The 16,929-nt window shown below is 30.6% G+C and overlaps 1 protein-coding gene across 5 annotated transcripts in view; it reads right to left on the bottom strand.

The window, feature by feature from the left end:
- LOC143057736 (uncharacterized) overlaps positions 1-16,065 on the bottom strand; it is a 38,656-nt gene extending 22,591 nt beyond the window's left edge. For all 5 annotated transcript variants that reach the window (XM_076231112.1, XM_076231113.1, XM_076231114.1 and 2 more), the window contains exon 1: positions 15,908-16,065. In XM_076231112.1, coding sequence (XP_076087227.1) covers positions 15,908-15,982 — 75 coding nt within the window. In that variant the 5' untranslated portion in view covers positions 15,983-16,065. The remainder of the gene's footprint in view (positions 1-15,907) is intronic.
- Between the last annotated feature and the right edge of the window lie 864 nt (positions 16,066-16,929).

Raw genomic sequence — 16,929 nt, 5'->3', positions numbered from 1 at the left:
CATGAGTTATTCAATTATTGATATGATATGTATAACCATAGCGAAACGTTTCTAGCACAATTTGTAATACAAAACATAATTTCTCGTCTGAATGGTCTACATTCAGAAAAAGAGTCAAAGTATCAGTGACCGTACTGAAAATTAATCAGGATATACCCACTTTCCATTGATGAATTCTAAAGGTTATAAAACATGATGACAAGATCAACCACAATTTATTTATATATATAGACAAATGAATCGTAAACATAGTAGATGTTAAATTAACGAAATAACAAGATCTCACGCAATTCTCAAGTGTACATAGTTGGTTCCAGTGCACCAATGCACTAGAACTAAAGATAAACAAGGACTTGTCGACTAGTAATAAGACACTAAACAAGTGTTCGCTGACTAGTTATAAGATATATATTGCCAAAACAATAACTCCATCCTCATTACAAAGTCAGAAATTTGAATGAAAAGGACTGATCTATAGTACTTAAGTTCTGTTGTTACCCAACTATCCTAGTTTTGGGATGGTTACGCGCTCAAAAACCATGAGAAAGTCTTTAGCAAGTTTTTCAGCAGTAGTCGTTGGTTGCCTTCTATGAGTATTTTTTTTCGATTATTATTTGTTCATGGTTTTCACGCTGATAAATGCCATGGCATTTTATTGCTGAATTTATATATATATGGGTTTTGCTCATTGTTGCAAGCCGTTCGCGGGCCTACCGCAGCTGCGTGCAGGGACGGCATTTGCATTCTAGTGGATAGTTGTCTTCTCATTGGCTATCATTCTTCTACTATTCGAACTTTTGATATTGATACTACAATTTGGAATACTTGCAAATATATATACATTGCTAAATTAGTCGCTTAATAGTAGACAATGGTTTCAATCATTTTGATTACCTCAGATAACAATAATTCCACAAAAAAATCAATAATTCAACGTTGCAATTGTTTCGTCGTCCAATACAAGATATGGAGATAATATTTGCCGCTGGACGTTTACCATCTACTGATCGATCTGTCATTCCATCAATCCCAATCGTCCCATGTTACTATACTTAGACATTTCTAAACGTTATTTTGACCAGTTTTACAGCTTTTAATAGTTGTAATTAAATCTTAAAGTAACAAAGCAATCTTCAATGTCAATTAAACAGTGTGTTGTAAACTTATTAGAAAGCATTTGGTGAATTGGTTCTAAAATGTTTACAAAATCATTTTGCAATAATAGTTTTAAGGGACACATTTAATGTACAATTTCCCTCTTAACTAATACTTAAAAAAAAAAACTAGCATAGAATGATAAGAATTTGAAACGACATATAACTACATTGCATCGGAAAACAAAGATGACTTAATTTATATCAAAATTTTAATATTTCTAGACTACTGTTTCAAACAATTTATATTAACAAAATTAACTATATTACGAATTACAAATATAGGATCGTTTTTGCGTTGAACATAAAAATCTAAGTTATAGTCGATTAAAATTGAAACGATGCAGACCAAAGTCATAGATAACTGTAATTAAATTGTGTTTGACATTGAATGGTCACAGAAGTAAGGTGCAACGACTACAATGCACTAATCAAGTCTACAATTTCTACAAATCAATGGTGTCAGCATATCTTATATTTCAAGTACTAATACCATCCATAGTGTATAACAGTGTTCTCCGTACTGAAAGTTCAAACTTTGTCAATTAGCATCGAAAGGACAATATAATATATCTATCAAATAATATGTTCCAAAATTGGAATAAGTTTTTAAAAGATTCTAATGTCTTCTGCAGAAAGTGGTTTAACGTTTTAATTCAGTCTAGATCCGAAAGGTTCTGTAGACTTAAGATTTAACGATTCAACACTTTATGGCATACTGTATCTCATATATCTTAATGTACACAACTTCTGTTTGTCCTGTAATGCAAGATGCAGCTTTTCAACACGTCATTGTAGACTTGATCTCATATATCTTAGTTTGCACGAGTCTTGTTGATTTGGTATCGCATGATGTAGCTTTTCAACACGTCATAGTAAAATTTATCACCTATCTTGTAACTAACGAGACTAATCATGTTACGTGATTTGGTCTCGGAGAGTTTTCTTGTTGCCAATCATACCACATCTTCTTACTTTTATACGTATATGTAGCCTCTTTGATACTTATACTTAACATTACAAGACACAATATCTTTGATATTTTGAAAAAATCAAGAGTTAGGATGTAAACCATAAGATTTGACTCAATATAACTTTAATGTTTTTTAAACGTGACAAAGACGCGTAGCCTCTTTGATACTTTTCATTAAAAACACAATATATTTGATACTTTGAAAATTCAAGACTTGGGTTATAAATCATAATATTCTACTTAAATCTCACATAGCAAAGACGCGTGAACAAAAACTGGGAGGAAAATCATAATTATACAAGTTACTTTTCTATTTTCTGACTTTACGTGTTAAACAGTCTTAAGGAATTACTTGAAAGTGACATATGAACGTGTATGAATTATATTAAATTATCGGTTAGTGAGTTCACAAAAGAGTTACATTCGTGACATCAACTAAGTTCAGAAGGTGTATGTAAGGATGTCTTTAAAGAAGCTATTGATCAAAAGTTAGAGTAGCTAATTGCTGATGTTTTCGTGTATATTAAGGTTTTTTTTAATAAAATATCATTATTTTTTCCTGTGTTCAGTATTATAATAAAATCTTTCCTTTATCTCTAGTATGAAAAAAAAACATGATACGGTTAAATTAAGTCTTATTATATGAACTTAATCAGATGAGATGGGATCATAAAAGAAGACTGTATAAAAAATTTAGATCTTAGTATGGAGCGTGCATAAGTTTTTTTTACTTCAAAACGCAACACGTTTAATACTTGTAACACAAGGTTTACGCTACGTAACTGTATGCGACTTCATAAAAAGGAAGGTCTTTTTTTATCAACTTTATTAAAGTGAAAATGCGACTGAAAAGTTCCAAAGATCGGAAATACAGCAACTTGCGTAGAATTCTGTCTGATATGACAATTAGTCTGGCTTATCAATTACAAAAGGTCAATGAATTATACAATTACAAAAGGTTAATGAATTATGCACGACAGTATAATTTAATTGTCATTGCCTTAAGTACAATCATTCAGAATAATACAAGCCTGTTTTACAGTTGCATCACATATTCAATGTTTGAAAGACCGTTGGTCATTTTGTTCAGATTCCCCACCGGACAATATGATTTATTACTCTTGTTTGTATAATATATGTAATCAATATACTTTGAATGACCATAATACCTACAGGCTTAACACGTAGTCGGTCCAACTGAATTAATCATTAGGTTTATCTTAATTTACCAAGGTTTCCTGGTAATCAACTTAAACTTGAATGTTTTCTTAATGATAACCTGAAATAAAAACCGTTTTGAGACAAAATATGTTTAATAGTTTTTAGACTAATAAAATTGATTATAGAAATGAGTATATTCAGCTGGACCCTTAACAAAAATGTGTACTAGCTCAGTGATGCATGTTTGTCGTTTCATTGTCTTTATTTTTGCCATGTCCTGTCTGTGAATCTTCAAGTTATGATACTTTCATAATATAAAATTTGCTATCAAACTTTCTCGACCTCGTATATATAGAGTATTGCAATATGTGTATCGCGATGTCTTTTAGTCAACATTACTATGAAATGCCCTTTTGGATGACCATCAGTGTGACAGCTATAATATCTGTCTGAAGTTCCCATATAAGTCCTTATTGGTAGAAGGACAGGGTTAAAAAATGTAAATAATTTACGACGAATTCACCAATGTGTGATATCAGTATACAAAGTAATATTTGTTGGGATCTGCTTTGAAGTTTTTAGACATATTGAATTAAATAGTGAAAAAAGAACATACAGGAATAATCGAGAACCAGGATTACATTAATTTTATTTGAGAGGAAATTCATTTTAAAAATATGATAAAATTTCACAATTATCGTATTTTTTCTAATTAGTTTAGCAAGCTGTCAAACTCGTATACCACGAAATGCTGAATTATTCAAAGGAGTACCAATACTCGCTTTATACTTTTCCAATTATGTTTCCGTTCATTCAATTAGATGTAAATTAATTACGTCAGAGGTCGGTTCGAACTGTACTAATTTTGTCCCAATTTCTTTATTATATTAATTTTAGTTGTTATATTATCGATTGAAGAAACTGAATTATGGAAATACAAGCTATGTGTACTCATTTTTATAAAGTTTCCAACTGAGGAGATGACGTTGATTAGATTATTAACATGCATAGAATAACTTATTTGAGTTCTCAGACAAATATGTTCAATGTTAGACTAAATAACAAAATACCACTTAATCACGTAAAATCTATTAGAGACTTCTTCAATAGTAAAACGTGTAAATAAACTTGTACCAACACATAATGTCTCCAATATGATATATGATCTATAATGATTTCCATTATAATTCAAAAATTACAAATTAGCTCTTCACAAACCAAGTTTTATATTTTGTAATCTACATTATGGCAATAAATTCCATGGTATAGTTCATTAATAAAGTTTTATAGTTCATAAAACGCCTGTAATAAAAGGGGGAGTGATATTAAGCACGGAAAGTTTGGTCAAATATTACACAGCTCAGTTTTACGACATAATTGCGCATTACGCCAAGCATATATTCCCAAATATTATATTATTTTAATAAATACTGTTGAACATTTTTGTTTATCTCTTTTACTGCGTCTATAGGTTTTTCATTAAATCATTTTATTTCTTTAATTTCCCAAATATCCAATTTTCTTCATTGATGGTTTGGTAGAGTAGTGGGCTTTATACTGAAGGTACAATAAAATGGACACTTTACTTGTTTTTAAAAGATACTTGAGGGATTTGAGCATTTTTTTTAGATAATATTTTGCATAAGATACAGAACGAGTTAATTATATGTGGAATAGGATCTCTTAACCCTTCCAGAGCATATGAGATGATAATCCCAGAATAGGTGACATTCGTGTTGCTCGGTCTTTAGTTTTTTAAGTTATATCTTGTAGACTGTTGGTTGTCTTCCCCCTTTTTTCCATTGGCATGTCATTTTCGAATCAGAATATGTGAATTATAGTTCGATAACCATTGTATTAAAGTGAAGTGCTTGGTATACTGTTGCAATTTCGTCGTTATCTTCTTGTCCAGATTTTGTCGTTGTATATTTATTATTGATTACAATTTGGTTTTTTTCCGCCATTTTTTTATACTAAATTTATTTGCTTGTTCTCGTTATGTTGAATATCCAACGTTTTCCCCAAATGTCGACTTCGACCAAATGCACTTCAGGTGTATTAGCATGGGTATTGTTTGAAGTTTTATACTGCAAAATGTCAACAGCTACACGTTGTTCTAGTTATTCAAATTCAAATATGGCGTTATTGAATCTCCTAAAAAGTGTCTCAAGCATGTTTTCACGAGAGAAAAAAAGCAAGATCAAAGACTACTTATGTTTATAAAGATCAAAGTGAATGACTCGTGTACTATAAAACGAGCAACTCAATATTTGAGTGGGTTAAAGGTAGAAAACAAATAAGCCTATATCTAAAATAAAGAATCATTATAGTTCAAGTATTGTATTTTTTAAAATTCAAACTCATCTCGTCAAATGTCAACACTGAGTTTATTGATATAAATAATTAAACCAATTTAAATTCAGTTTGAACAATTAAAAAAGAAGTGTTGAGACTGATTTTTAAGTTCCATGCCACCTCCATAGAGCTTGATCATCGGCAATATGTCATCATATTATTTGGAGTGCAAGATAATTTGAACGTGTGTTCTGTTTTACTTATTCATCGTGATACATAAAAATTAGGTTGACATTTAATTTGTTTAAAAAATGATTAAATATACTATATTACCCATTGTCAATTATCAACGTATTCAATTACAATCGGTTAATGGGAATTTAAGTGCTTCTGGAGAAAAAAGCAGTAGGAAAAAAATAACAACAAATAAATCGATATTTATGGCCCAAACTATTTAGATTATTGTTTTTAAATTTAAAATGGTTATTAAATTACACCAGTAAGCGTGACATTCTAACTACAATCGTTTATATTTAATTTTAGTACGTTGAAACCACAGATATATATTGAACGTCCAAATACTGCTAGTTTCGATATGTATACAAGACCCGCCACATTTTGTTTGTGCCTTTCCGAAGTCAGGAGCCTGTTATTCAGTGGTCGTAGTTGGTTGCTGTCTGTCACATTGTTTTTAGTTAATAGTTTTGTATTTAAATCAGGTTTCCTCGTTTTACAGTTTGTTACGTCGGGACCTTTTATAGCTGACTATAAGATAAGAGTTTTGCTCTGTTGTAAAGGCCGTTAGTGGACATATAGATGAATGAAAATACGTCTCTGATTGATATTGTCTCATTGGCAATTCATACCACATCTTGTATATTGTCTATGTAATGCACAGGTCTTCTGAATTCTGTCACAAGTCTTAAGTTCATGATTGAGAGGAGGTAGAATTTAGACTTTATCCGATCACATGGGAAGTTACAAATAGTTGAATAACGTCCTATAAGCTTTAAAAGATGGACGAAAGATACCAAAAGGACAGTCAAACTCATAAATCTAAAACAAACTGACAACGTCTTGGCTAAAAATGAAAAAGACAAACAACCAACAGCACACAAGACACAACATAGAAAACTAAAGAATAAACAACACGAACCCCACTTTAAATGTCTGGAAGTTTGTATGCCATGTGTTACTATCATTGAAGCTAACAGTTGTACCTCCTTTTATTGAGACATTCGCTTGTATTGAATACACAGAATTCTAAAACTATATGCTTTCCACTTGAACAAAATAATGTGTCTAGAAAGGAGATTATTTTAAGCAAAGCCTACGTAAATCTAAGTCTTATCAAAATCTGAAAATGTTAGTTTATGGGCAAAGCGAAAAAGCTATCAGAACACAATTTAATGTTTGCTTTTTGAGTGGGTAAAATAACTAGATATCATAATGTTGCTCTTAGTAATAGTTATGTAAATATGTTATGCTTAATCATAATCTGCGCTTGATGTTTAAACAAGAAACAACCACCCAAAACGTGAGAAAGCCGGTAGTGTTAAAATAAAATTGAATTAGACAGTAATTTAGATATAATGTTACATTAATATAAAATCCGATCATGATTCCAGAAGACCGCTTTAGCAATGATACTTAATTGCTTAAAGTTCTGCATAATTTGTTAAACACTGCAGAAAGGATGAACCTTTTAAAGCGATTGGTATCAAAACGTCCATGAAAGATCAAAGGTTTAGGTCCATTTTTTTCTATTGCAGTCATCGCTAACCCTTGATTATCATATCCAGCTGTTTGGAAGATAAATAAAAAAGTTACAGCAAATATTTACAAACAATTCAATTCTTATGGTACATTTAGCTGCGCTCTTCTACTTTATATACGTTAAAGCTTCGTTATATAAAACCGTATCTAGTATAGTGTTTCAAGCACAATAAACACACAACAGGCGAGTAAATAAAGATAATATGTGTTTAAAGTGTTTATAACATTTGTCCAAAAAAACGTTTTATTTCAATAATATTAAAGAAATTGGCGATATGAAAAGAGTTTTTATTTTGTTTTATGTAGTACATGGGAACCTATTTATTGGTGGCAGACGTTAAAATAAAACATCGTTTTGTGACGTGTTCATCTGTCCCTTACGTGGAAGGTAGGTTATTTGGTAAAACATTGTTTTGTCAGATGTGTTTCATCTGTCGCAAGCGTTGACGGGGTTTATAAAATTAAACTTTATGGGGACAGATGAGTTTTAAAATATGTTGCAACCGTTGACGGTTAAAGTAACTTAATTTTGTCACTTATAATGACGACAAACGTAACTTTATTTTCTGAAGTCTTTCATCCGTCATTGAAGTAGACTGTAATCGTAACTTTAGTTTGTGAGATACTTCAACAGTCACAGACGTTGACGGTAAACGCAACCTATTTTGTCAGGTGTTTCATCTGTCATGGACGTCAAAGGTAACAGTAAAAAAAAAAGAATATCGTCGTAACAGACATTTTTGATCCGTCGCTGCCTTATGTGTTGAATGTAAATTTGACTATCCAATAATCTCTGAGTAGTGTGTAAAGTATTGGAATTGAATCAATAACCAAAGCGTTGTTACTCCTGACGATAATCAAAACACCAACAATTTTTGTGATCAAGTAGTTCTTGGACTTAATTTCATATCCTTGACTTCTTGTCTCGCTGAAGATCTCTAAATGTTGTTACAGTCTGTCTTAATGTGTAGTAGGGATCAACAGAGAAATCTTTGATGACTCTTACTTTAAATAAAGAATGCGTGATTTCAAAATCTTGATCTTTTACCGTCGAAATACTTTGCCATTTTTCAAAGCTTGATTACTTTACTGTTGGTGTCTGAAGTAAACAGACACATAAACTACACCTGTATAATTGGTCAATATTTGTTCATTTACCATATAAACAGATGAATATGACATATAGATGTGGAATCTAAATGCTTCGCAATAATTCTATTCTCTAAGGAAACGGAAAATTGTATTGTAAATGTAACAAGATTGGATGATCTGATCAATTATTCACGAGCTATTGGCCTCTTGCTGACATGGTATCGCTATAATATGATAACTTTGCTGTGAGCTGGTGATTTACAATTGAAATCACGAACATGAGCCTGAATAATCAAAATTAATATTAACTAATTCACTAGAGTTATGAATAGTCTGCATAGAAATGAATGGAAAATGGTTTTAAAGTTTAGAGGCTAGGCGACAGGATATGACAGTCATTGTTTTACTTTTAAAGATTTGATATAAATAATTTGATTTGAAACGAATAGTTTATTTACGGATATGCCAATACCAATTCTTGATTTTGATGAGAAATTATGGCGGTCAAATTGAAGGAAAATGCAGAGTAGTATCGAAAATTCTTTTATCCAATTAATGTAAATGTGTTTATGAAAAAATGAACTGACATACATTTGTACTTCTCTAAAGGAGTTCATTCAAAATAAATTGTTCACTATGAATAATATTCAACCTAATAATATTTTTGACATTATTTACGTCAAGAAAATGAATGCATAAGGGATGTTCATAGTTAAAATTGTCGTCATAATTTACGGGAATTGAGATAAAAAAGATACTCTTTATTTAAAAAAAATTACATATGAATTAGTCTTTTCATAGCATAAGAAGCGTTTTCTTCAATTCTTTTCTCTTAAACAACTATCACGTTTTAATACAACTTCGTCTAAATTATCTTTGCAACGACGTTACGTCTCCATGCTTTATTACAGTACCTAGCTTTTCGGAATGGTTTGAAGCGTATTTACAAACCATTATATGGTAAAACTAGTAAAAAGATAATAAAGTTACTGTACTAAAAAGTCATAATTTGAAGAAGGTTGGACGACATGGCAGTGATTCTGAATTATAATTTCTAAACTGGTCATCATGTTTGTACCCAATTTGACAGTTATGTTTACTGAATGGTTATTGATATGCTTCCCAATTTTGTTACGTGTTCATGCATACTTTAGCCACCGATTTATAGATGTATGTCCTCTCACAAAATGGATAAACTACAAACAATCACTGTATTTGTTACCGTGGCATATGAAATTTAAAGTGAAAGCAATGCTAGTGCAATAGATAGGGAATGGTTTCGTTTTCGCTGTTTGAAAGCTGTATGTACACTTGAAATAAAGTTGTTAGTTGTCTTAGTTTCTTGCCACTTATACACCCATGAATTCAAGACTGATATTTAAAAAAAGTGTAGTTAGAATTGCTAATTTTACATTTTATAGAAAAATAATGAAGCAAAACGGAATAATCTGAGAGATCTTTTGAAAATAAAGTTTCTTTCATAATGCATTTCGCATACTTCTCACGCATTTGATTTCACTTCATGGGAAATAACGTTACTTTGATACTAATCTTTCTTTCAAAATTGTGAAGCGACTCCTATCATGTTTTAGATGTCAACTTCTGTTTTAATGGAATAAATTTTAAAAGAGATTAAATTCCATGGAATGAATTCTTAAGTACTAATAAAGAATTTCTTCCAGACGGACCACACTTATTGTCACTGTATCCATCTCTGTCAAGTTGTTGTGATGGACTACTTTTTCAGTGGAAATATGCCAATAGAGTAAGGAATTACTCCTCCCCCACACAATAAAAGCAATTAATCAAACAAACAAAATAACCGAAAACCGATATCCACTCAATAATCCCACCCTCCCCCCAAAAAAAGAAAATTAAAAAAATAATTATTTAATGAATACCAAATAAATTAAAGATAGAAGAACAGAAACAGTATGTCCATCTTTGTTTCTTTGAAGACAGGGGAGATAATGCATATGCCGAAGTTATTTATTCATAAACCGTGGGGACAATAATAATAAAAGCTTAACTCAATTTCATTAAGATAGAGTGAAAAAAAAATTATATTTGCTTATTTGCAATTGGTCATTATTCAATTGAGATGTGGAATATATTTCATTACCACAGCAACCCATCGTTACCAAATAGATGTCTTACTAAGCTAAAACACATAGGAAAAAGGAGACGGTTAATTGCTAAATTTTATCAGTTTCTTATTGTTTTCTATACATTCGTTTTCGATCGTACTAAAAAGTCAATTTTGAACTGAGAAATGTCTACTTAGAAACAAAGAAAATCAAGTTTGAACTGAAAAATGTATTCAACAGAACGTCCATACCAGTCTTTCGAAGTTTTGGCTTTTCTAACTGAGATCTCAAGTGTGCTTCATGAAAGTTATCAATAGAGCGCATGAGATTCACACTGAAATTGATTTCAATTTTGTTTTTTTAACCATGATTACTTTTAACATTTCCAGTCAAAAACAACTTTTTCATAAACTTCGAAAAGTCACATAAAGTGATAGTGATAGTGATAAACGTGTCTCCAAACTTGCAAAAACTTTAAACGATCCGGACCATTTATTTACATTTTGACTAAAATCTTTTTTTGCTTGTTTGAGTAAGATTTTGCCAATATTTCTTAACTTAACAAATTCTTGCACATGCAATGACATGAAAATCTAAAAAAAAAAAACCGACGATACTTTTTTTTAGAATTATTTAAAGGTACTGGAGGCTGTTGTCTATTTGCAGAAATCCCAACATTTCATTTCACTAGTAATTATAGAAAAATGGAGTGGTCGTAAGTATACTGCTTGTCAGATGAATAATAAACATTTTTCATCCTTTCATAGAAATGTCTTACTTTCAAGAAAAGTGCGCTATGATAAATAGCAGTAATACCAAGTGGGCAAATCATCTGTTAGAATCAGATGATAAATCGTAGCAATAGTTGTTAGTTCGACATCCCCCAAGATGAAAATGGGCAAACGTATTAGTTTTTTGTTCGCGACAAAGCACATAACTCATGCTATAAACCTTAAAGCAACATAGTAAAAAACACAGAAAGTGCTTTGACACTTATAAAAACACTAGACAATTTTTCTACGCCGTGGTATTTATATTTCTTCACTGATTTAGTTATTTTAATGAAAATGTATTGTAATTCACTCAAACATGCAAGCGAATACTTCAGAAAAGGAAATATAAAATCTTCTTTAGTAAATATTATTGAATTATTCCGCTATTCATCATTCTTATCTGGTGCTCAGACTGACGGAAAAGACAGTAAATGGAAGATGAACGAAACCCTTCAACACTATATTTCTTTTATTTTTAAACAAATTTATCAAGTAAATAAGGAAATCAGTTGTAAGAAGAAATACATAAATTTATTCATTTATTTATTAGTTAGGTCCTAAATGCAGTTGACAAATTTATTAATGATAATATAGAAGAAGAAAAATAATGATAATTACCAGGCTTAGAATGTGTTATTAATTTAGCTTAATTGCCGTTTTACTATTGCATTGTACATTCTTTATTACAGTATTAATGTCAGTGAATATAAAAAAGAAGATGTGGTATGATTGCCAATGAGACAACTATCCACAAAAGACCAAAAATGACACAGACATTAACAACTATAAGTCACCGTACGGCCTTCAACAATGAGCAAAGCCCATATCGCATAGTCAGCTTTACGGTTTGTCTGTATGCCTATGTTAATCTATCAATATTCTATTTCCTCCTTATGTACAACTGTTGGTCTATAATTGGTAATTCAGTATGTTGTACGCACACACACACTTACTTTAGATATATACATCAAGTGACGGAGATATTTACATAATTTGAGAACTATTCCCCATTTGGTTGGTTATGTCAATTCTTTATTCTCAAGTGACAAAGATTTGACCATACGGTATGTAAGAGCCATTGATAAAGGAACTTGCAGCAACAAATGGTTTTGACGAATTTATCAACCGTGAACTAGTATAATACATTTAAATGTTTAAATTTTAGCTACGAATTGCATTTGTAACTGCATGGCACATTTAATTTATCAAACACCGAAATCGGCTGAATCACCAAACTTCAAAGTATGGTGGTCAGAATTGAAAATTCAAAGGGACACAAGACCACAAAACTTTCGGTGTGTTAGTTCGAAGGATTGAGAAGAATTCAATTGTTCGTGCATGTACACGAAACTTATATGGTTGGTTATCAACAGTTACTGTTTATGACGATTTTAATCAATCAGAACTAATCGTCTGTATACGAGAATTGAAAAACGGAAAGACCAGTGGCGATGAATTAATAATCAATGAATTTATTTAAAGCACATCACACATATTTATACCCGTTTATGTGAAACTTTTTATTATGATTTTTGATTCCGGTACTTTGCTTGAAATATGGCTTCTGGAAAATATTACACCTCTTCTAAAAACAAGGGTGACCAATCTGATCCCCAAAATTATAGACCAATTACTATACTCAGCTGCCTGGGAAAACTTTTCACATTTGTTTTAAATTTTAGATTGAGTTCTTTCTTAGAGGATTATCTATTATTAAATGAAAACCAGACTGGTTTATTCCACAGTAGACAATATATTTGTTATTCACATATTATTTGAGTTGCTAAAGAGGAAAAAGAAGAAACTATATTGTGCTTTCGTTGACTTTGCGAAATCTTTCGATACTGTTTGGCGGTCTGGTCTCTGGTCAAAACTTTTAAAACATTCGATTATACGGAAAGATGTATAACGTTATTGTCAACATGTACAATAATATCAAATCACGTATTCACTTTGGATTAGACTTTTCTGAATTTTTCCCTTGTTCCATTGGTGTTAGGCAGGGAGAGAATCTCTCTCCCTTGTTTTTTTTTTTCATTTTATATCTCAACGATCTGGAATTGTTTTTACAGAATAATAATATAGAAGGTTTGTGAACTATCTCTGATGAGTTAGAAATAGAGCTAAATGTTTATTTAAAATTGTTTGTCATTTTATATGCTGACGATACTGTCTTAATGGCAGAATCTCAGATAGACTTACAAAGACAACTGGACTCCTTATATGAATATTGTGAGTTATGGAAACTAAGAGTAAATGTGGAAAAAAGTAAGATTGTAATATTTTCACAAGGTAGACTTCCACAGAATATTGTTCTTAAGTATGATAATATAATACTAGATATTGTGAGTGAATAGGACAGGAAATTTTTCAAAAGCTAAAAAAGCAATGTGAAAAAGCAACACATGCTATGTACGATATTATTCGAAAAGGTAGAGTACATAATCTGTCAATTGAATGCCAACTTAATCTATTTGACAAAATTGTTAAACGAATACTTCTGTATGGGTGTGAAGTCTGTTGGAAATAATTCAATAATCGAGAGGGTTCATATTAAATTTTGTAAAATATAACTTGGAGTAAAAAAGTCTACTCCTGATTTTATGATTTATGGTGAATTGGGAAGATATCCATTAGATATTTCAATTAAGTTACGAATGATAAACTATTAGTTCAAGTTGGTACCCGGAAAACCTGACAAATGGTCTTTTATTTTGTATAACTTAGCAACTGCCAAATATGGTACAAATATTTTATAGTTAAAACAAGTCAAATCAATTTTAGACACGTGTGGCTTGTCATATGTATGGAACAATATCTTTTTTTGTAAATAAAACATGGCTACATGTAACCATCAAACAGAATTTAATAGATCAATTCAAACAAAAAATGGCTAGCAAGCCTACAGGAATCACCGAAAGCATTAAATTATCGTTTATTTAAAGATACTCTGGAGTTTGAGAAATATTTAAATATTTTGGATGACAGGCAAATATCCTTATTTCTTAAATTTCGAACTTTGAACATAAAATTTCCAATAGAAACTGGAAGATGGCAAAAAATAGAAAGAGAAAACAGAAAATGTGTATTGTGTAATTCAGATGCCATTGGTGATGAATACCATTACATTTTTTATTGTTCAGCTTTTGATAACTGTAGAAAACAATGTATTGCATTTTACTATAGAAATAGACCAAACACATTGAAGTTTTATAACTTGATGAATTCAAAAAATGTACAGAACTGAACGAATTATGTAAACTTATTAAGAGATCAATAACATATTGAACTTTTCTGGGTGAACAAATGTGAATGCCTCTATCTACTTTCGTACATTATTTATTTATGTAATTGTATTGAAATATGTATAACTATCTCTATACCTTTGTAATTTGGTTTGTGAGAATTACCTTTATTCATTCAATTATGAAAATATATAGTTATTCTATTAAAAGCATCTTCGGACGAGTATTAAATATATGTATGCAGTTTCAAATGTCCTAGAAATTACTTTCCGGCACCGTCGTTGTGTTTTAGAACGGGATGATTTTTCATTAAAACATATGTGGCTTGCAAAAGGCTCTTTTTCTATGACTAATTGTACTTGTTCACAGCAAGGTTGTAAATGCATTGTCTTATTGAAACATGTGATGTGTCTTTCATTCGATAAAAAAAAAAAACCGGAGAAATAACCGAGAAAACCTTTTGAAATAACCATCATTCGAGTACATTACAAAATATTCTAACACCGAGTTTTACAACCAATGTCATTCGTGAGTGCTCGCAAGGTCGTCTTTAATATCTTTTTACTTTAATTGTGATGCAGATTGTTTTGTATTTTCATCCTTAGATGAACTTGCAAGAGAAATGACACTTAACACTTTATACAATTAATGATCTAATTTCAAAAAGGCAATTGCTTCCTTCAGTCTTTTGTTGCAGCTCTGTTTTTATGTTATTTCATCAACAGAAAACTAATTCGAACAATAACGAGTATTTTCCTATTCATTCCGTGGACGCAAAAAATAAATACTAGTAAAATATTGTAGGATTTATTTGGTCAGAGTAATCAGGTACGCCTTTTAGTAGTTAGCTATCATTTAAATGATTATTGCTCTTTATTTGACATTTTCATTCGACTATTCTGCATTTACAGCCTTTATTTGTTGCTTTTAAGCTAAAAGAATCTCTTTATGTAAACAAAAGCATACTTTTATTTAATGTGCCATGCTAAGTGGTTATTTCACGTCATTCATTTTATAAATATGACATTTGAATGAACATAAAACATAGAAAGCTGTCAATTTTCAGAGAAGAAAAACAATCTTTATCCTCAGTTTTGATTAGCCTCAATTTTAACCAAAACTGTAAATTGGCTTTTAGTGAAATTAGAAAATTTATTTCATTGCAAATTTGAATGCAATTCTTTTCGGATAATCAAATGCTTGGTTTACAGGAAATCGTGTTCTTTCTCTTAAAATCTGTTTACTCATATAAATTAATTTTCTATTTTCCATCCTGTTAAATTCATAATACGAAAAAAATATTTAAAAAAAAAGTTCTAAACTAATTTTAAAAACAATGATAAAATCTTACCTTTGCGTCACCCGTTTCTGTGTGAAATATACACACTGCTGCTAAAACTAAAACAGGAAAAGTTAACGAAGCCATAATTATCTGTATCACTCTTGTTGATGCCACTTAAACTGAAAAGACCAAGTCCTTAATATTATCCTATATATGTATCGTTTAAACACACCCACTATCCAGATCTACGTCATACCACGTGACATCCCGTAGTTAACGTTCCACGTTTCAAAAAGATCATTATATTAATAATTAATTCATACTAATATCTGACAAATATTTGTCAGGGAATAACGCTCTGCGGACGGCATTGTTTTATGTTCGATGTTGATGTTGGCAGGTAGATCGAAATATTTCAATAGGAGATGCTGAACACAGGTCATTGATGCATGAGATGCTTTATTTGTTCTTGTGGAAATCAATTTGCACTCTGAAATTACTTTTAGCTCCAGCCGTATCAATGTAGTTATTTTATCCAGTATAACGCGAAGAAAAATCTTCAATAAAGTTTGTTTAAGTAACTGATAATTTAAAAAAAAAAACACAATGAAATTTCATTTATCATGCTTCATTATTCCCTTACATGGCTATTTCAATTGATGTAACAAAATTATATAATTCAAGTATATATCAATCAGCTAAAAATACATTAGACGCAAAAACTAGATTCAGACATTTGCAAGGTTTAAATAACATTTGACATTTCATTCATTCCCCATGTAAAGATGATTTATAAGAATTATCTAAATGTTTTGCTTCCACTCAATTATATGTGAATACATTGTGCCCTTTTAATTTATATAAAACAGAATATTGATGGTGTATATATTGTGTTGACACTGAGTGCTAAATAAATTAAATGGTCTTATCTATCTAACTGATTCTTGTCCGTAATCTCAAAGACTTCAAAAAGTAGGTCCATTTCTGAATTCAAATATATGTATGTAACGTTTAAAACCACGCTAAATTCTTTATAATTATACTAATTTAAATCAAAATAAAAAAAAAAAATAAAAAAATAAATTGACTTG

The sequence above is a fragment of the Mytilus galloprovincialis genome, chromosome 13 (genome assembly GCF_965363235.1).
Source record: "Mytilus galloprovincialis chromosome 13, xbMytGall1.hap1.1, whole genome shotgun sequence".
NCBI classification, from domain to species: Eukaryota; Metazoa; Mollusca; class Bivalvia; order Mytilida; family Mytilidae; genus Mytilus; species Mytilus galloprovincialis.
Note: the sequence above shows the minus strand (reverse complement) of the source record. Positions and strands in the feature narration are given on the sequence as shown.